Source organism: Mobula birostris, chromosome 24, assembly GCF_030028105.1.
Source record: "Mobula birostris isolate sMobBir1 chromosome 24, sMobBir1.hap1, whole genome shotgun sequence".
NCBI classification, from domain to species: domain Eukaryota; kingdom Metazoa; phylum Chordata; class Chondrichthyes; order Myliobatiformes; family Myliobatidae; genus Mobula; species Mobula birostris.
The window spans coordinates 8336598-8357387 of NC_092393.1; the positions used below are offsets into that span (position 1 = coordinate 8336598).

A 20790-nucleotide genomic window follows, 5' to 3' on the forward strand; every position below is an offset into this window, starting at 1 on the left:
TATTTGAGGAGAGGGGCAGTATGAGTGTGAGGGCAGTTTGCTGTTCTCGGTGTCGGATGTGGGAGGCCCTGGAGTCTCCAAGCCTCCCGGACGTCTACATCTGCGCCAGGTGCATCGAGATGCAGCTCCTAAGGGACCGCATTTCGGAACTGGAGCTGCAGCTCGATGACCTTTGTCTGGTCAGGGAGAGTGAGGAGGTGATAGAGAGGAGTTGCAGGCAGGTGGTCATGCCGGGGTCACAGGAGGCAGACAAGTGGGTCACGGTTAGGAGGGGGAAGGGGAAAAGTCAGGTAATAGGGAGTACCCCGGTGGCTGTGCCCCTTAACAACAGGTACTCCTGTTTGAGTACTGTTGGGGGGGACAGCTTACCCGGGGGAAGCGACAGTGGCTGTGCCTCCGGCACAGAGTCCAGCCCTGTAGCTCAGAAGGGTAGGGCAAGGAAGAGGAGGGCAGTTGTGATAGGAGACTCGATAGTAAGGGGGTCAGATAGGCGATTCTGTGGACGCAGACCAGAGAGCCGGATGGTAGTTTGCCTCCCTGGTGCCAGGGTCCAGGATATTTCTGATCGTGTCCAAGATATCCTGAAGTGGGAGAGTGAGGAGCCAGAGGTCGTGGTACATATAGGTACCAATGACATAGGTAGGAAAAGGGATGAGGTCCTGAAAGGAGAATATAGGGAGCTAGGAAGGGAGTTGAGAAAAAGGACCGCAAAGATAGTAATCTCGGGATTACTGCCTGTGCCACGCGACAGTGAGAGTAAGAATGCGATGAGGTGGAGGATAAATGCGTGGCTGAGGGATTGGAGCAGGGGGCAGGGATTCAAGTTTTTGGATCATTGGGACCTCTTTTGGCGCAGGTGTGACCTGTACAAAAAGGACAGGTTGCACTTGAATCCTAGGGGGACCAATATCCTGGCAGCTACTGAGGTGACTTTAAACTAGAATGGTTGGGGGGTGGGAATCAAATTAAAGAGGCTAGGCGTGAGGAGGTTAGTTCACAACAGGGGGATGGGAACCAGTGCAGAGAGACAGAGGGGTGTAAAGTGAGGGTAGAAGCAAAAAGTACCATGGAGAAAAGTAAAAGTGGCAGGCCGACAAATCCAGGGCAAGCATTAAAAAGGGCCACTTTTCAGCATAATTGTATAAGGGCTAAGAGAGTTGTAAAAGAGCGCCTGAAGGCTTTGTGTGTCAATGCAAGGAGCATTCGTAATAAGGTGGATGAATTGAAAGTGCAGATTGTTATTAATGATTATGATATAGTTGGGATCACAGAGACATGGCTCCAGGGGGACCAGGGATGGGAGCTCAACGTTCAGGGATATTCAATATTCAGGAGGAATAGACATGAAGGAAGGGGAGGTGGGGTGGCGTTGCTGGTTAAAGAAGAGATTAACGCAATAGAAAGGAAGGACATAAGCCGGGAAGATGTGGATTCGATATGGGTAGAGCTGCGTAACACTAAGGGGCAGAAGACGCTGGTGGGAGTTGTGTACAGGCCACCTAACAGTAGTAGTGAGGTCGGAGATGGTATTAAACAGGAAATTAGAAATGTGTGCAATAAAGGAACAGCAGTTATAATGGGTGACTTCAATCTACATGTAGATTGGGTGAACCAAATTGGTAAAGGTGCTGAGGAAGAGGATTTCTTGGAATGTATGCGGGATGGTTTTTTGAACCAACATGTCGAGGAACCAACTAGAGAGCAGGCTATTCTAGACTGGGTTTTGAGCAATGAGGAAGGGTTAATTAGCAATCTTGTCGTGAGAGGCCCCTTGGGTAAGAGTGACCATAATATGGTGGAATTCTTCATTAAGATGGAGAGTGACATAGTTAATTCAGAAACAAAGGTTCTGAACTTAAAGAGGGGTAACTTTGAAGGTATGAGACTTGAATTAACTAAGATAGACTGGCAAATGACACTTAAAGGATTGACGGTGGATATGCAATGGCAAGCAGTTAAAGGTTGCATGGATGAACTACAACAATTGTTCATCCCAGTTTGGCAAAAGAATAAATCAAGGAAGGTAGTGCACCCGTGGCTGACAAGAGAAATTAGGGATAGTATCAATTCCAAAGAAGAAGCATACAAATTAGCCAGAGAAAGTGGCTCACCTGAGGACTGGGAGAAATTCAGAGTTCAGCAGAGGAGGACAAAGGGCTTAATTAGGAAGGGGAAAAAAGATTATGAGAGAAAACTGGCAGGGAACATAAAAACGGACTGTAAAAGCTTTTATAGATATGTAAAAAGGAAAAGACTGGTAAAGACAAATGTAGATCCCCTGCAGACAGAAACAGGTGAATTGATTATGGGGAGCAAGGACATGGCAGACCAATTGAATAATTACTTTGGTTCTGTCTTCACTAAGGAGGACATAAATAATCTTCCAGAAATAGTAGGGGACAGAGAGTCCAGTGAGATGGAGGAACTGAGCGAAATACATGTTAGTAGGGAAGTGGTGTTAGGTAAATTGAAGGGATTGAAGGCAGATAAATCCCCAGGGCCAGATGGTCTGCATCCCAGAGTGCTTAAGGAAGTAGCCCAAGAAATAGTGGATGCATTAGTGATAATTTTTCAAAACTCGTTAGATTCTGGACTAGTTCCTGAGGATTGGAGGGTGGCTAATGTAACTCCACTTTTTAAAAAAGGAGGGAGAGAGAAACCAGGGAATTATAGACCGGTTAGCCTAACGTCGGTGGTGGGGAAACTGCTGGAGTCAGTTATCAAGGATGTGATAACAGCACATTTGGAAAGTGGTGAAATGATCGGGCAAAGTCAGCATGGATTTGTGAAAGGAAAATCATGTCTGACGAATCTCATAGAATTTTTTGAGGATGTAGCTAGTAGAGTGGATAGGGGAGAACCAGTGGATGTGGTATATTTGGATTTTCAGAAGGCTTTTGACAAGGTCCCACACAGGAGATTAGTGTGCAGACTTAAAGCACACAGTATTGGGGGTAAGGTATTGGTGTGGTTGGAGAGTTGGTTAGCAGACAGGAAGCAAAGAGTGGGAATAAACGGGACCTTTTCAGAATGGCAGGCGGTGACTAGTGGGGTACCGCAAGGCTCAGTGCTGGGACCCCAGTTGTTTACAATATATATTAATGACTTGGATGAGGGAATTAAATGCAGCATCTCCAAGTTTGCGGATGACACGAAGCTGGGTGGCAGTGTTAGCTGTGAGGAGGATGCTAAGAGGATGCAGGGTGACTTGGATAGGTTGGGTGAGTGGGCAAATTCATGGCAGATGCAATTTAATGTGGATAAATGTGAAGTTATCCACTTTGGTGGCAAAAATAGGAAAACAGATTATTATCTGAACGGTGGCCGATTAGGAAAAGGGGAGGTGCAACGAGACCTGGGTGTCGATATACGCCAGTCATTGAAAGTGGGCATGCAGGTACAGCAGGCGGTGAAAAAGGCGAATGGTATGCTGGCATTTATAGCGAGAGGATTCGAGTACAGGAGCAGGGAGGTACTACTGCAGTTGTACAAGGCCTTGGTGAGACCACACCTGGAGTATTGTGTGCAGTTTTGGTCCCCTAATCTGAGGAAAGACATCCTTGCCATAGAGGGAGTACAAAGAAGGTTCACCAGATTGATTCCTGGGATGGCAGGACTTTCATATGAAGAAAGACTGGATGAACTGGGCTTGTACTCGTTGGAATTTAGAAGATTGAGGGGGGATCTGATTGAAACGTATAAGATCCTAAAGGGATTGGACAGGCTAGATGCAGGAAGATTGTTCCCGATGTTGGGGAAGTCCAGAACGAGGGGTCACAGTTTGAGGCTAGAGGGGAAGCCTTTTAGGACCGAGATTAGGAAAAACTTCTTCACACAGAGAGTGGTGAATCTGTGGAATTCTCTGCCACAGGAAACAGTTGAGGCCAGTTCATTGACTATATTTAAGAGGGAGTTAGATATGGCCCTTGTGGCTACGGGGGTCAGGGGGTATGGAGGGAAGGCTGGGGTGGGGTTCTGTGTTGGATGATCAGCCATGATCATACTGAATGGCGGTGCAGGCTCGAAGGGCCGAATGGCCTACTCCACCTATTTTCTATGTTTCTATGCCCCTGGCAGCAGGCGGAATTGTCACTTCCTTGCCACCCTTTAAGCAGCAAGGCCCAAATCTCTTATTTATCAGACAGGCTAGAGAGATGATTGAAAGGGTAATGTAAAACCATCTGGAGAATTCCCGTAGCTGATGAAATTGATTCTGGTGCCTGTCTTCTAACCAGTCCCAAAAACAAAATGAGCAGTAGCTTCTCATGTGCTGTAAACGTTCAATGTTGGGCTTTAACTTGTAAGGTTCTTAGTAAAATCATTGCATTTGGAGTAGATTTTTCAGCTCCATAGGCCTGTTCTAACATTCAATTAAAGGCTAATCTAGATTTTAATTTCATTAGTTTCTGAAGACTTTAAATACATTCTTCAATCAAATAGTTTGAATAGGCTTTGTGTTCTCCATACCACAGTGTTCATTTTTGCTTGTACCCACACAGCTACCTTACATATATTAAGCTTTCCACGGCAATAAAGCGCAATGTTATCATGGCTGAAGCCTTGCAAAAGCAACTGAGTGAGCCATCGCAAGACGAAGGGAAACGTGTGCTGCGGCCACAGGACCTGATCCGACTCTATGACATTATCCTGCAGGTAAGGGGTGTTCTTTTCAAACGGATATGTAAAGCTGGATTTCTTTGTGCAGCTTTTGGAGAGACGAAACCGTAGATGCTGGAACCTGGAGCAACTCAGTGGGTCGAGCAAATATTTTGACATTTCCTTTCCTCCCACAGATGTGGCTCAACCTGCTGAGCTCCCCCAGATATTGTTGCTTTGCGCTGTCATGTTGACTCTGTAGTTGGCTTGTCCTTGAGTTAGAGATGTTACGCTTTTTCGTAAAAGAGTAACTGATTGCTGGTGGTACTCAGCAGCCTGATAACATCTGTGGGGACAGATATTGAGTTAATATTTCAGGTTGAAGATTCTTCAGAACTGCCAAATAAGGAAAATATTGGTTGTGTAGAGGGTGCAAGAAGGAAAGATAGGATAAAAGTATCTGTTAGGGCAACAACATCCCCAAATAAAAGATGAAATGTGGTTCTTCAAACTTGTATTGGGTTACAGAAAGATCAGAATTGGATAGAGAGTTATAGTGACAGGCAGCAGAGAGCTTGGGGTTTCCCTTGTGAACTGAGAGCAGCTGTAAATGTTGCCTGGGAAGATTGTGTGTTGTGTACCTACACCACAGGATTGTTGGAATCCTGTCCTGTTTGATGGGTGAAATCAAGCTGCAGTGAAGCTTGGCTCTTGATTGGTCACAGAAGATGAAGCAAAGCTGGTTCCTGTGCGCAAACACTTCAGCACTGTTGCCCTGTTCCTGCTCATTAATATATTAAACGCAACTTTCAGTCTTGTGTACAGATGGAAATTACATCTAACCAAAAATACATTCACTGCTACAAATGCTTAAGAAACTCTACTGAAGGGTCCCTGTGAATTAGCTGGGTATTCTTCATCTTTCTCTAACATTGGACTTTATGTTGGTGTACAGAATCTTTCCGAGCTGGCACAACTCTCAGGGCTAGAAGATGATAAAGATTTCCAGACGGAAGTGGAGCTGAAGACTTTAGTTTACAAGGCCTACCGGTAAGAATGGAGGAGAATGAGTTCACTTCAGTTGCCTCTTCAGTTGAAACATCTGTTCTACCATATTCTTAATCCTGTGGCTTCTTGCAGATCTCAGTGTGCGTAGTATTTTACACCCAGAGAGATGAGACATTTTGGATCTCATTGTAGACCACCTTGATACTATTTGCCATGAAGCCCAATGCACGTGCACATACGCACTCACATTCAATAATGTCTGATGTCTTTTTCTGCAAAGGATGAAGCCTTGTGCACCTTCTGTGCAAACTGAAGTAAATTGGTAGGGTGTAAGTAACATTTGTGCTCGCTACCAGTGCAGAATGTATCTGGTCTCTACACACTTTGGTTCCTTAACTATTCCTTTTTAGCTTGGGCTCTTTCTCATTCTTGTTTTGGGTATCCGCATTTTTCGTTAAATTGTAACGATACAGCAGTGAATATATATAAATTATAAAATTTCAAAACAAAAACAGTCTTCCTGCCTGAAAAATATTAAAGACACAAAGTGATGTTTTCCATTCCCTTTGTGTAATCTATCTTTGACTGTTTAAGTAAATGTTAAATGCATTCCTGAAAGTCAGTGACCACCTGATCTCTAAGTCTTAGTGTTTTTTTGGTAATGATTTACTCATCCAATGTGGATGCAACTAGCAAAGCTGGAAGTTATTGTCTTTATTATCCTTGAAACGAGACAGTTAAGTGCCAACCACATTGTGGGACACAAGACATGTGTCGGCAAAACCGGGCAAGGACAGTAGATTTTCATCCTTTTGAAGGATATTGGTGAATGAGATTGGTTTTATGACAATTCAGTATTTTCATGATTACTTAGAAATTCAAAATTTATTCATAACTTGATTTGGAGTTTCTCAATTGCTGTCATGGAATTCAAACTCGAGTCCTTGGGCCCAATAACTTAATCTCTTCACCATTGTACCCCAAAATCTGTTCAGCCAGCTGAATACCGCAGCTAATTTATATGTTAGATGTCTCATTCATAGCAATACAATCCTTTGAGACTGATACAGTCCCTAGGTCAGAATCGGGTTCCTTCACTGAGAACGATTCATCACCAGAACTATGTGTGTGGGGAAATGAGCAATGGGGAGAGGGCCTTCATAGACACAACTGAGGTGTGGGAAGAGTAGCTACCAGCGAACCGCACTGGCTCAGTGCTCTCAACTCTATTCAGCCCTACACAGCCCCTGATTGTTGCAGCTTGGGGATAGAGGGTGGTGCCAGAGGGGCAACACACACAGAAATGCTACAATCCATCCAGTAGAAGATGCTTTCCACCCTGCAGCAAATCCATCCCACAGGCTTCTCAATTGCTTGTTTGTATATACAAAGTGTCCATAAATTAGGTTATCAAAACCAAGGTAGACCTGAATTTGGAACAATGAGCACCCAGCTTCATAGCAGAGGTGTTGATGGCCTCCTGCAGAATCTGTCCACTGATGGCTAAGTAGTCATTGCCAAGACTGCATGGTAGCTGGTGTGTACATCAAAAAAGGATCACAAATGGGCATTTATCACTCCTCTAGACTGGAGTGGAAGCAAATCATTGTCAATCCCAAAGCACTGCCTGTGAAGCTAGGATTCTCCTTGTCTGTATGTGATCACGCCCCTGTTCCTGGCTGAACTGAAGTCATCATGTTAGATGTACTGTACCTGGAGACTGGTGTTGCTGATGGATATTGCCTTCATTCACATAATTTGTGAATATTCTCCACTTGCTGAATTTTTGTGGGGAGGGAATTTGCATTATTTAGTTGCTTCTTGAATAAACATTCAGAGCAGCACACACGAAATGCTAGGGGAGGTCGGGCAGTGTTTGTGGAAATGAATAACTCAACGTATTGGGCGAGACTCTCCTTCAGGACTGGAGGATTTCCAGCATCTGCAGAATCTCTTGTGTTTTTAAATAAACATCCAGTTTGCTTTGTTTATTGTAAAGGCTAACCTACCTCCAACTCATTCACAACTTCAGAATAGTTTTCCTTTGAACCTGGAAGCAGCACCAAATCAGGAAGTGAAACACAAACTTAGCTTGTAGTTTCTTTGTATTGTCTTTCAACATATTTTCCTTTGATTTTTATTCAGTTTTCTCTCTTGTACCACTCCCTTCCCCTGCCCCCAGTGATTTGGCTCTCTTGGGATATACAGTATTTCAAGGATGATGGGTAATGTGGTGTACCTCCTGTCCAGATATTAATTGGCAGAGTGACTTGAGTTTGTATTTGGCTGAATGTAAAATGCTTTTACGTCTTGTGGAGCCAGATGTTAATCATTAGTCTTGTGTTGTGTATCTGCCCACATTCGAGCAAAGTTGGGCCATTACAATTTATGTTCAGAATACATCATGGAGCAAAGGTGGAAGTAAATTGAACTGCCCTGTGGAGTCGTGGTTTCCCAGCCACACCCAGGTGATTGCCAGTTACAGTTGCAAGCTGTGTCAATCCCGAGGCCCTGCTTTGACTAAGTATGTTGGGGCAAATGAAACCGCCACAGCACGGTTTGAGTTGGCATCAGTGATTGATGTGCTGCCATTACATTTGGCATGCCCTGCTTATGAATCTTTTGACTTGAACAACATAAATTTTACCTATGTTTCCATTTATTTTTGGCAGTCTGCTCATTCTACTAATAGCCGTATAATTGTACAGCACAAAAACTGGCTTTTTGGCCCAAACTGTCTGCCAGTCATGATGTCTATGTGTATTAATGCCTCATCCACAATAGGCCCATATCTCTCCATGTTCCTCCTATCCAAGTAGCATAATCAGATTCGTCTCTTAACATATGCTGCGAAATTTGGTGTTTTGTGGCAGCAGTGCAGTGCAACACATAAATTACTATGTTTCAAAAATAAAAAGTGAAAATATCTGTCCGAATGCCTTTTAAACACCATTACTGTATCTACCTTGACCTCTTCTTCTGGCAACTCATTCCATATAACCCCAACCTCTGGAAGCAACCTGCTCTTTGGAGTCCTTTTAAATCTTGTAGACTCCCCCATCCAAGGAAAAATTTTTTGAGGATGTATCTATGAAAATGGACAAGGGAGATGTAGTGTACCTGGACAAGTAGATGTAGTGTACCTGGACTTTTCAGAAAGCCTTTGATAAGGTCCCACTTATAACCATATAACAATTACAGCACAGAAACAGGCCATCTCGGCCCTTCTAGTCCGTGCCGATCTCTTACTCTCACCTAGTCCCACTGACCTGCACTCAGCCCATAACCCTCCATTCCTTTCCTGTCCGTATATCTATCCAATTTAACTTTAAACAACAACATCGAACCTGCCTCAACCACTTCTGCTGGAAGCTCATTCCACACAGCTACCACTCTCTGAGTAAAGTTCCCCCTCATGTTACCCCTAAACTTTTGTCCTTTAACTCTCAACTCATGTCGTCTTGTTTGAATCTTCCCCACTCTCAATGGAAAAGGCCTATCCACATCAACTCTATCAATCCCCCTCATAATTTTAAACACCTCTATCAAGTCCCTCCTCAACCTTCTATGCTTCAAGGAATAAAGACCTAACTTCAACCTTTCTCTGTAATAAAGGCCAACATACCAAAAGCTATCTTCACCACCCTATCCACATGAGATTCCACCTTCAGGGAACTATGCACCATTATTCCTAGATCCCTCTGTTCTACAGCATTCTTCAATGCCCTACCATTTACCATGTATGTCCTATTTTGATAAGTCCTACCAAAATGTAGCACCTCATATTTTTCAGCATTAAACTCCATCTGCCATCTTTCAGCCCATTCTTCTAACTGTCCTAAATCTTTCTGCAAGCTTTGAAAACCTACCTCATCATCCACAACACCACCTATCTTAGTATCATCTGCATACTTACTCATCCAATTTACCACCCCATCATCCATATGACGAGCAACATTGGACCCAGTACAATTCCTGAGGCACACCACTACACACCGTCCTCCAATCTGACACACAGTTATCCACCACTACTCTCTGGTGTCTCCCATCTAGCCACTGCTGAATCAATTTTACTACTTCAATATTAATGCCTAACGATTGAACCTTCCTAACTAACCTACCGTGTGGACCCTTGTCAAAGGCCTTACTGAAGTCCATATAGACAACATCCACCGCTTTACCCTCGTCAACTTTCTTAGTAACCTCATCAAAAAATTCAATAAGATTTGTCAAACATGACCTTCCATGCACAAATCCATGTTGACTGTTCCTAATCAGACCCTGTCTATCCAGATAATTATAGATACCATCTCTAAGAATACTTTCCATCAATTTACCCGCCACTGACGTCAAACTCACAGGCCGATAATTGCCAGGTTTACTCTTTACGCATAGGAGATTAGTGGGCAAAATTAGAGCACATGATATTGGGGGTAGGGTACTGACATGGATCGTAAATTGGTTGGCAGACAGGAAACAGAGTAGGGATTAACGGGTCCCTTTCAGAATGGCAGGCGGTGACTAGTGGGGTACCGCAAGGCTCGGTGCTGGAACCACAGCTACTTACAATATACATTAATGATTTAGATGAAGGGATTAAAAGTAACATTAGCAAATTTGCAGATGACACAAAGCTGGGTGGCAGTGTGAAATATGTGGAGGATGTTGAGATAATGCAGGATGACTTAGACAGGTTGGGTGAGTGGGCAGATGCATGGCAGATGCAGTTTAATGTGGATAAATGTGAGGTTATCCATTTTGGTGGCAAGAACAGGACGGCAGATTACTATTTGAATGGTTTTGGGAACAGCTTTTTTCCAACTGTGATAAGACTGCTGAAGGGATCCTGACCCAGATCTGGGCCATACCCTCCAAATATCCGGACCTGCCTCTCGGTTTTTTTTTGCACTACCTTACTTTCCGTTTTTCTATTTTCTATTTATGATTTATAATTTAAATTTTTAATATTTACTATTGATTTGTAATCCAGGGAGCGGGAAGCGCAGAATCAAATATCGCTGTGATGATTGTACGTTCTAGTATCAATTTTTTGGCGACAATAAAGTATAAAGTCAAGTTAGGAAAAGGGGAAATACAATGAGATATTGGTGTCCTTGTTCATCAGTCACTGAAAGTAAGCATGCAGGTACAGCAGGCAGTGAAGAAAGCTAATGGCATGTTGGCCTTCATAACAAGGGGAGCTGAGTACAGGAGCAAAGAGGACCTTCTGCAGTTGTACAGGGTCCTGGTGAGACCACACCTATAGTCATAGTCATACTGTGTTGATCCCGGGGGAAATTGGTTAATTTCCTGGAGTATTGTGTACAGTTTTGGTCTCCAAATGTGAGGAAGGACATTCTTGCTATTGAGGGAGTGCAGTGGAGATTCACAAGGTTAATTCTCGGGATGGTGGGACTGTCACATGTTGAAAGATTGGAGCGACTGGGCTTGTATACACTGGAATTTAGAAGGATGAGAGGGGATCTGATTGAAACATATAAGATTATTAAGGGATTGGACACGCTAGAGGCAGGAAACATGTTCCCGATGTTGGGGGAGTCCAGAACCAGAGGCCACAATTTGAGAATAAGGGGTAGGCCATTTAGATCGGAGTTGAGGAAAAACTTTTTCACCCAGAGAGTTGTGGATCTGTGGAATGCTCTGCCTCAGAAGGCAGTGGAGGCCAATTCTCTGGATGCTTTCAAGAAAGAGTTAGATAGAGCTCTTAACGATAGCAGAGTCAAGGGATATAGGGATATGGGGAGAAGGCAGGAACAGGGTACTGATTGTGGATGAGCAGGCATAATCACAGTGAATGGCGATGCTGGCTCGAAGGGCTGAATGACCTACTCCTGCACCTATTGTCTAAAAGAGTGACTATCTACCCCGTCTGTTCCTCTCTGCCTCTTATCCTATCTTCCAGTGAGAATAAACCCAGCCTATCCAATTATCCAACCTCTCCTCTATAACCACAGGCTTCCATCTTCAAGCAACAACCTGGTTAATCTCTTCTGCACTTTCTAATGCTGCCGTATCCTTCCTGCAATGTGACCAGAGTAGTACACAATGCACCAAGTTTTGTCCAGCTGCAACGTGACATTTTGACTTTGGTACATTGTGCTTTGTCCTGTGAAAGCAAGCTTGCTGAATGCTGTCTTAATTCCCCTTTCACCTGCATTGCCACTTTCAGAGAACTATGAACTTTCCTGCAGTGTCCCTTTGCGTATCAACCCTACTGAAATCCCTGCTTTTGACTCTGAATCCTCTATTAGTGTTTGAAATGTGTTCAGTTCTGGTTGCCTTATTATAGGAAGGATGTGAAAGCTTTAGAAGGGTGCAGAGGAAACTTACTGCATTGCTGCCTAGATTGGAGAGATAGGTTGAGCAGGGTGTGACTTTTCTTTCTTGAGAGAAGGAGGATAAGTGATTTGATAGAGGTGTACAAGATGATAAGAGGCACAGATAGAGTGGACAGCCAAAGACTTTTTCCCTGAGCAGAAATTGCTAATGAGGGTGCCAGAACTTTTAAGCTGTTTGGAGGAAAGTATGGAGGGGGAGTCATAAATAGTTTTGTTTTATACAGTGATAGGTGTGTGGAACTCATGCCAGGTGTGGTGGTAGGGTCAGATACGTTAAGGACATTTCAGAGACTCAGATAGGTACTTAAGATAGGACTCTGAGATAGGCACATTGATGAAAGAATAATGGAAGGCTATGTGAGATGGAAGGGTTTGATTGATCTTGAAGTAAGTTAAAAGGTTGACCTAACATTGTGGGCCAAAAGGCCTGTAGTGTGCTGTATTGTTCTATGTGTAACGTTCCGTTATTTTGGCTCGTGTATGTCTAGGGGAAATCCCGCCCAGCACCTGCTTCAGCAGTCCCCTCAGGGTCAATCGTCGCCCGAATCAATCACAAACATCAATCATCAGCCAGCACACCCAGTAAATTTTAACACATACACTTTATAGATATTACTAATTCTAGGGCATTAATATACATTTGATACAGAGAGGAAAGTAATGAAAAAAAAGGCGCCAACACTTATTCAAAGTCCAAGTTCTTCGCGCGCTACCGTTGGAGCTCAAGTTCGACGTCAGACGACCACCCGAATTCCGTCGACCCACGGCTCGGGACCACCCGAAGTGATCGACCGGAGCCTCCCCGCACGTCCGCCGTCCTCCTCGTCTCTCCTCCCGACTCCCCGCCAAAACTCAGTCCACAGTCATATCATACAGCATGGCATCCGAAAACAAAACAATACATAACCACCCATTGGCTAATAGCACCCTCTTATCACCCTCTAAACCACAATAAACTGCTAGCGCAAACTCTCTGCAGCGTTAAAACACAACAAAGCCGCATTCCACAGATTAACGTAACAAAAATCGCCATTTTAAATGTAACAAAAGAAAGACCCCGTACATATGAAATTCCAAAATTCATCACCTTACACTTGTCTGGATAAAGTTCTATCTTCAACTGTTCTGCTCAAAATTCCATCTGCTCTATGTTCTGCCCAATCTGTTCACAGTTGCCTTCATTATCTACTACTCCACCAATCTATTTTTTTTATAGCAGACTTAACAATGCACCCATGCCCTCATCCAGGTCATATACATAAATGACAAATAACAGTTCTAATACTAACCCCTGCAGTACACCACTAGTCACAGATTTTCAGTTACAGTTGGAATTTCCCACCAGCTTCAAGAGGGCAACAATTATACCAGTGCCCAAGAGGAGTACTGTGAGCTGCCTTAATGACTATCATCCAGTAGTACACACATCTACGATGATGAAATTATTTGAGAGGTTGGTCATGGTCAGAATCAACTCCTGCCTCAGCAAGGACCTGACCCTCTGCAATTTGCCTATTTCTGCAGTAGGTCTACAGCAGATGCAATCTCAATGGCTCTTCACACAGCCTTAGATCACCTATGTCAGGACGCTGTTCATTGACTATAGCTCAGCGTTCAACACCATCATTCCTACAGTCTTGATTGATAAGCTACAGAACCAGAAGACCTGGAGTTTGAGGAGATTTACAACTTAGACCAGTCCACACACCTCGTGTGTCTTGAATTTTAGGGTCAGAACCCATGATGTCTGCTTATCCACTTACTTACTAAATGCACTGCAGTTAAAATTATACAATAGTGCTAGAAAGTTTGTGAACCCTGTATATAAAAAAAAATCTCTTTCTGCATAAATATGGCCTAAATATGATCAGATTTTCATGCAAGTCCTAAAACTAGATAAAGAGAACCCAATTAAATAAATAATAGAAAAAAAACATTATACATGTTCATTCATTTCGTGAGAAAAATTATCCAATATTGCATGTACTTGTTGGGAAAAGTATGGGGGTAATGCCTTCTATAACAGGCTATTTGGAGTCAGGTGTTCCAATCAATGAAACCAGATTAGAGGTGTGGGTTGTCGGGGTGCCCTGCCCTAATAAAAAATACACACGTCAGGTTACTGCCAGAGCATGTTCTTCTCAAGAAAGACCTGTTTATGTACACCATGCTTCAATCAAAACAACTTCCAGATGACCTTAAAAGAAGAATCGTAGAGATGCATGAAGCTGAAAAAGACTACAGAAGCATTTCTAAAGAGCTGAGTGTTCATCAGTCCACAGTAAGGGAAATTATCTACATTGGAGGCAATTCGGTACTGTTGCTACACTCCCTAGGAGTGAGTGTCCTGCAAAGATCACACCAAGAGCACAACATGCAATGATGAAGCAGGTGAAGAAGAACCCAAGGGTAACAGCACAAGACCTGCAGAAACCTCTAGAATTGGCTAAAGTCTCTGTTGAGAGCATTGGTGCAGACTCTTAATAGAGGCTTTTTTCCGGTGGCTGATCAGGCATAGCTATACAAGAAACTGAATCCATGCAATGTCATGAGACCTTCAGTGGTCTCTATTGGTTTACTTTCTGAATTGACAAGGAGTTGTATGATGTATTGTGATTTTGGGGGAAATTTTATTCAGCTTTTGCCTCTCTGACTTGCAGGTGTTTCTTCATTGCTCAGTCTTATGTGCTCGTAAAAAAATGGAGTGAAGCTCTGGTTCTATATGAGCGAGTCCTTAAATACACTTCGGAGGCACAGACCCAAACTGCCAAATTGCCGAGTATTTTACAGGTACAATGTTGCCAAATCCACAAAGACTGGCCACAGACAATTTCTAGTGTTGATTTGGACTTGAAATGTGTTTTTAACCACTCTTTTTATAATTACATTGTATTGCTCAAGGTCAGAACTGCATTAAAATTGTTTTTTATTATTCTGTCTGGAGATATTTTTATGATTGAATGGTTAACCCCAAAGCATTCAAGGCTTTTATAATAATTGGCTTTTTTTTTTGCTCATGTTTTAATGTATCTTGATGCGTGTAGCCAGATGATATCTGAGTCAAGTGTACAGGTACAATCCTGTTCAATCTGTTCTAAGAATAGTATTTGTAAATGACTGTTGCTAGTCAAATGTTCACCATTTTTATTGTAGTGGAAGTGGTGTTTGCAGGAATGTCATAAAACAAATCACAAAAAATGCTGTTTAAAATATTAGTTTATAAATGCTGTTTGAAGTGTAATAGTAAGTAATTGGACAGGATTTACTGGAGTAATGGTATGTTGCTTTTGTGCAGGATCTTCCTGATGTGAAAGAACTAGCTGCACGAGTGAATGCTGAGAAATACTCTGTGCAGGCAGCTGCTATTTTAGGTGAGTGTGATAACGTGATTAAGTTGGTGCTCAGTTAAGTATGATGAATATTTACTGTGGAGCTGCAAGTAGCGTTTATGTATATGTGCAAGCCATGTAGGGCACAGAGTTGTTCAAGCTGTATTTACAATAGTGTTTGAGAAGTTGTCCCTGTGGACAATGTAATTTGTCTAATTTGTACAGGTGTGTATTTGCAATTTTATGTAATGAAGAAACTACTGCTAGTTTGGCTCAGTAGTTTTGGAGAGTTAATGAGGTTATTGGTTGGATTTAATGCACAGGGAGCTTGGAGAACCTTTGGATAAGACATTCAACCAGTTAAATATTAGGACTAGCAAATCTTTATCACCCTGAACATAATTCATTAATTATAAGACCTTGTCTATTCTTGACTTGTATCTGAGGCAAAGGCATACTGTTTGCAATAACAACATACAGTTTTGCCAGAGTAAAACTTTTGACTATATCCTGTTCACTAACGAGACCTGCTTCCACATTCTAATATTGGTTTTCTCAAATCAATCGCTGAAGTCCTTATTGGTGAAGAACCCTCCCTGCAGTTGACTGATCAGAGTATTTCTAGTTCTGTTCATAAATATCTTCTGACTGTTAAGTATTTTGACCCTTCTCTATTATTTCCACATCTGTCCTACCCTGATTATTTATTTAGTGAAACAACACAAAGTAGGCTTTTCCAATCTCTCTCTAAAGGTGCTGCCTGGCTTGCTGAATTTTTCTGGCACGTTCTGGACTCGTTTTCCATTGCTCTTTTAGCTGGAAATTGCCTTGCACCTCTTATTTAAAAAAAATGTGAGGTCACCAAACAATAAAAGAAAAGCAGAGCGACAGAAGATGCTGGGGGAACTCAGTGACATCTGTGCAGGGGTTTGGACAGTATTTAAGGTCTGATGGTTCAGATGAAAGTCTTGACCCATTTCCCTCCTCAGATGCTGCCTGGCCCACTGAGTTCTTCCACCATTTTTGTTGCAGATTCCAGCGTCTCAATATCTTTTATCTCCAAAATAGTTTCTTGTAATGGTGAGAGGTTGAAAGGTGTTGGTGTTCATAGAAAACCTACAGCACTATATAGGCCCTTCGGCCCACAAAGTCCGTACCTTAGAAATTACTAGGGTTACCCATAGCCCTCTATTTTTCTAAGCTCCATGTACCTAGCCAAAAGTCTCTTAAAAGACCCTCTTCTATCCACCTCCACCACCGTTGCTGGCAGCCCATTCCACGCACTCACCACTCTCTGCGTAAGAAAAACAACTTACCCCTGACATCTCTGTACCTACTCCAGAGCACCTTAAACCTGTGCCCTCTTGTGGCAGCCATTTCAGCCCTGGGAAAAAGCCTCTGACTATCCACACGATCAATGCATCTCATCATCTTATACACCTCTGTCAGGTCACCTCTCATCCTCTGTCGCTCCAAGGAGAAACGGCTGAGTTCACTCAACCTGTTTTCATAAGGCATGCTCCCCAATCCAGGCAACATCCTTGTAAATCTCGGCACCCTTTCTATAATTTCCACATCCTTCCTGTAGTGAGTCGACCAGAACTGAGCACAGTACTCCAAGTGGGGCTGACCAGGGTCCTATACAGCTGCAACATTACCTCTCGGCTCCTAAATTCAATTCCACGATTGACAAAGGCCGAGACATATACGTGAATCACTGAAAATGTTCAAGCCGGTCCAGCGAGCAGTTAAGAAGGCAAACCATCTATGGATCTGTATTGCTGGAGAATTTCAGTTCTAGAGTAAAGATGTCAAATTGAATTTTTATGTGGCCCTGATGAGATTTACACCTCGAATATTATTCGTTTCAAGATGATTAAAAAACTGTTGTAGGAACACAGCAGGTCTACCTGGTCTGAGTTAACTTTATTTACGAATCTTCTCTACTTACGGAGCAGTGCTCTCAGGCCAGTGGCACTGCAACCAGGCTGATTCCTGGATGGTGGGTTTTCTCTTTTTGAGGTGGGATTAAACAGCTAGGGGCTGTAATCTCTAGAGTTGAAAAGAATAATGTTGAAGCATGCAAAAATCTTATGGAGTTTGATATGGTAGATGCAGGGATAATATTTCCCAGGATTGAGTGTCTAGAACCATCGTCACAAAATCAGGGTTTGGCCATTCAGGATGGAGGTGGGAGAAGTTCTTCACTCAGTTGGGGGTGAATGTGCAGAATTCTGTATCTAAGGGGCCACGGAGGCTCAATGACTCCGTATATTCTAGGTGAGATTGATGTTTATTTATATTAAAGTAATCAGGAAGGGTGGAATACCCTGTTCCTATTTATTTTCTAAACTTCTTTCATTCTAAACTCTGCTACCAGCATCCTTTCTTGCTCCAGGTTTCATTTGTTGCCCCTGTTCTCACTGACATACATTGATTTCCAAGTGTGGTAGTCCCTCATTTCTAAAGGTCTTAACCTGCTTTAAAATCTTTTGTGACATTGCTCCTCCCTTTCTGGATAGCCTCTTTTATCCCAACCATCCTTGGCTCTCTGCACTCCTCCAAATCTGGCACGTTGCACATCCGAGGTGGCTTCACTGTTAGAATTTGTGACTCCAGGGCTTGTGCCTTCCTTCAAATTCCTTGTCACTGAACATTGTACTGGAGTTGTTTGCAGAATGTAATGGGAGTTTTAGCTTTATGTAGTAATGAAAAGAGTGAGAGTTCCTGACTGTCTGCATAACGAAAAAAACTAATTAATTCTGACTGAAAGAATAACTGGAATTTACACTCAGCTCCAGAAGGTGACTGAAATGTCAATATTATCTGTACCTAGGAGGGAACATCTAGATATTTTGGATAATATACTGCCAGAAATATTGCCACAGTATATTATGTAGCCGATGATTTCTCTACTGTGTGCCTGTTAGAGGGTTTTTTGACACCTTGTACCCTTATCTTCCCCTTTGCCACCCAGACACTGAGGACATTGCTGACAATGTGTCGCAGCATCAGGTCAAAGACAGTAAGGTACGGAATTTCCTTCCACGTTTTGGGAGGGTTTCTTCTCTGTTTTTCCTGCACTAGTATGAAAAGTTGTGAAATCGATAGTTATTTCATTAAAATTAACTGAATCAGGTGTTTGGCACAGAATGGCATTAATGGAATACTGATATAAATCTCTTTAGTCTATTTTAAAATTTTAATTGGTGGGTTTTGTTGTGATCCCTTGGTAATACTATGTATTATTTATTCATTGGTGGATTAAAGTTTAATTTGGGGGCACAAATTTAAGACTTTCATAACATTTCCAAGGGATCTTGAAAAGGGGTCACACTGCAACTGTATGTCGGATCCCACGTGGCCGATCAGCAGTGTCAACAGAGCTCTACCAAGACCTGTTTCTTGCTCCCTTTTTATTTAAAAAGGGAGCTTCGAGGGCATTTGTCCATTGTACGTGGCCTATCAGCGGCGACAGCAGAGTTCTACGAACTAAATAAAAGTACAGAAGGGATCAGCGGAGCGGACGGACGGATGTCAGGAGTAGGCCAGTGGCAAGTGTAGAAACGACAAGCTTTGGCTCAAAAGAGGCTTTGGATAGGAAGAGGTGTCGGCTCTGTGTAAAGCGTCTGTTAAGGTTTCCTTTTTGGTTTTTTTTCTCTTACTGTACCATTTAAATGGCTGTGGTGTGCTCTTTGTGTCGGATGTTGGAGAACCGGGAGACCCAGAGTCTCCTGGGGAACTACATCTGCGTGAAATGCTTCTGGCTGCAGCTCCTGAAGACCGTGTTAGGGATCTGGAGCAGCGACTGGATGACCTTCGGCTTTTCCGGGAGAGTGAGGACATAATTGATCAAAGTTACAGGGAAATAGTCACCGTGAAGTTGCAGGAGGCGAGTAGCTGGGTGACCGTCAGGAGAAATGGAAATGGGCAGTTAGAACAGAGCACCCCTGTAGCCATTTCCCTCAGAAACAAGTATACTGCTTTGGATACTTTTATGGGGGATGACCTCCCGGGAGAATGCCACAGCGACCGGGTTACAGGCACCAAGCATGGGTCCGTGATGCAGAGGGGAAAGAGAGAGAAGAAGGGAGTGGTAGTGATAGGGGACTCTATAGTGAGGGGAACAGACAGGAGATTCTGTGGACGTGAACGAGGCACCCGGATGGTATGTTACCTCCCAGGTGCCAGGGTCAGGGACGTCTCAGATCACGTCCACAACATTTTGGAGAGGGAGAGAGAGCAGCCAGATGTCTTGGTACATATTGGTACCAATGACATAGGAGGGAAAAGCAATGAGGTCCTGAAAAGAGAATTTAGAGAGCTAGTGGAAAGCTGAAAAGCAGGACCTCCCGGGTAGTAATTTCTGGATTGCTGCCTGTGCCATGTGCCAGTGAGGGTAGAAACAGGATGATCTGGCAGGTAAATGTGTGACTGAGAAGCTGGTGCAGGGGGCAGGGCTTCAGGTTCATGGATGATTCACTCCTGGGGGAGGTATGACCTGTTCAAAAGTGAAAAGTTGCACCTGAACCCGGGGGGGGGGGGGCAATATTCTTGTGCACCATTTGTACAGCTGTTGGGGAAGGTTTAAACTAACTTGGCAGGGGGGTGGGAACCTTAGTGAATGGACTCAGGATAGGACGGATGGTAAAAAAATGTAAAGATAGCATACAGTCAGACTGTCAGGAAGGGCAGGCAGGTGATGGGACTTAATTGCAGCCAACAGGCTGAGGTATCAAATCATTAGGGATGCAGAATCAGAAAGGACAGCAAATACGGTACTCAAGGTGTTGTATCTAAATGCGTGTAGTATAAGAAATAAGGTGGATGATCTTGTTGAAATGTTACAGATTGCCAGGTATGATGTTGTGGCCATCACTGAATCGTGGCTGAAGGATGGTTGTAGTTGGGAGCTGAATGTCGAGGGTTACACATTGTATTGGAGAGATAGGAAGGTAGGCAGAGGGGGTAGTGTGGCTCTTCTGGTAAAGAATCACATCAGATCAGTAGAAAGATGTGACATAGGATCAGAAGGTGTTGAATCCTTTTGGGTTGAGTTAAGAAACTGCAAGGGTAAAAGGACGTTGATGACAGTTATATGCAGACCTCCCAACAGTGGCTGGGAGGTGCGCCACAGGTTACAACAGGAACTAGAAAAGGTGAGTCAAAAGGGCAATGTTATGGTAGTCATGGGAGATTTTAACATGCAGGTTGATTGGGAAAATTAGGTTGGTAATGGATCTCAAGAGAGTTTGTTGAATGCCCAAGAGAATTTTTTAGAGCAGTTTGTCATTGAGCCTACTAGGGGTTCAGCTATATTGGATTGAGTGTTACATAATGAACCGGAGGTGATTAGGGAGCTGAAGATAAAAAAAAAAACCCTTAGGAATATGATTGAGTTCAACTTGAAATTTGATAGACGGAAAGTAAAGTCTGATGTAGCAATATTTCAGTGGAGTAAGGGAAATTACAGTGGTATGAGAGAGGAGTTGGCCAAA

At 43.2% G+C, this 20790-nt stretch overlaps 1 protein-coding gene across 1 annotated transcript in view; it reads left to right on the forward strand.

Moving 5' to 3' along the window:
• The window catches only part of srp68 (signal recognition particle 68), a 74539-nt gene that overhangs the window by 46861 nt on the left and 6888 nt on the right, over positions 1 to 20790 (forward strand). Inside the window, exons 11-15 of the mRNA XM_072242716.1 lie at positions 4500 to 4653; positions 5552 to 5646; positions 14624 to 14753; positions 15259 to 15334; positions 18270 to 18322. Of these exons, the coding sequence (XP_072098817.1) occupies positions 4500 to 4653; positions 5552 to 5646; positions 14624 to 14753; positions 15259 to 15334; positions 18270 to 18322 (508 nt within the window). The remainder of the gene's footprint in view (positions 1 to 4499; positions 4654 to 5551; positions 5647 to 14623; positions 14754 to 15258; positions 15335 to 18269; positions 18323 to 20790) is intronic.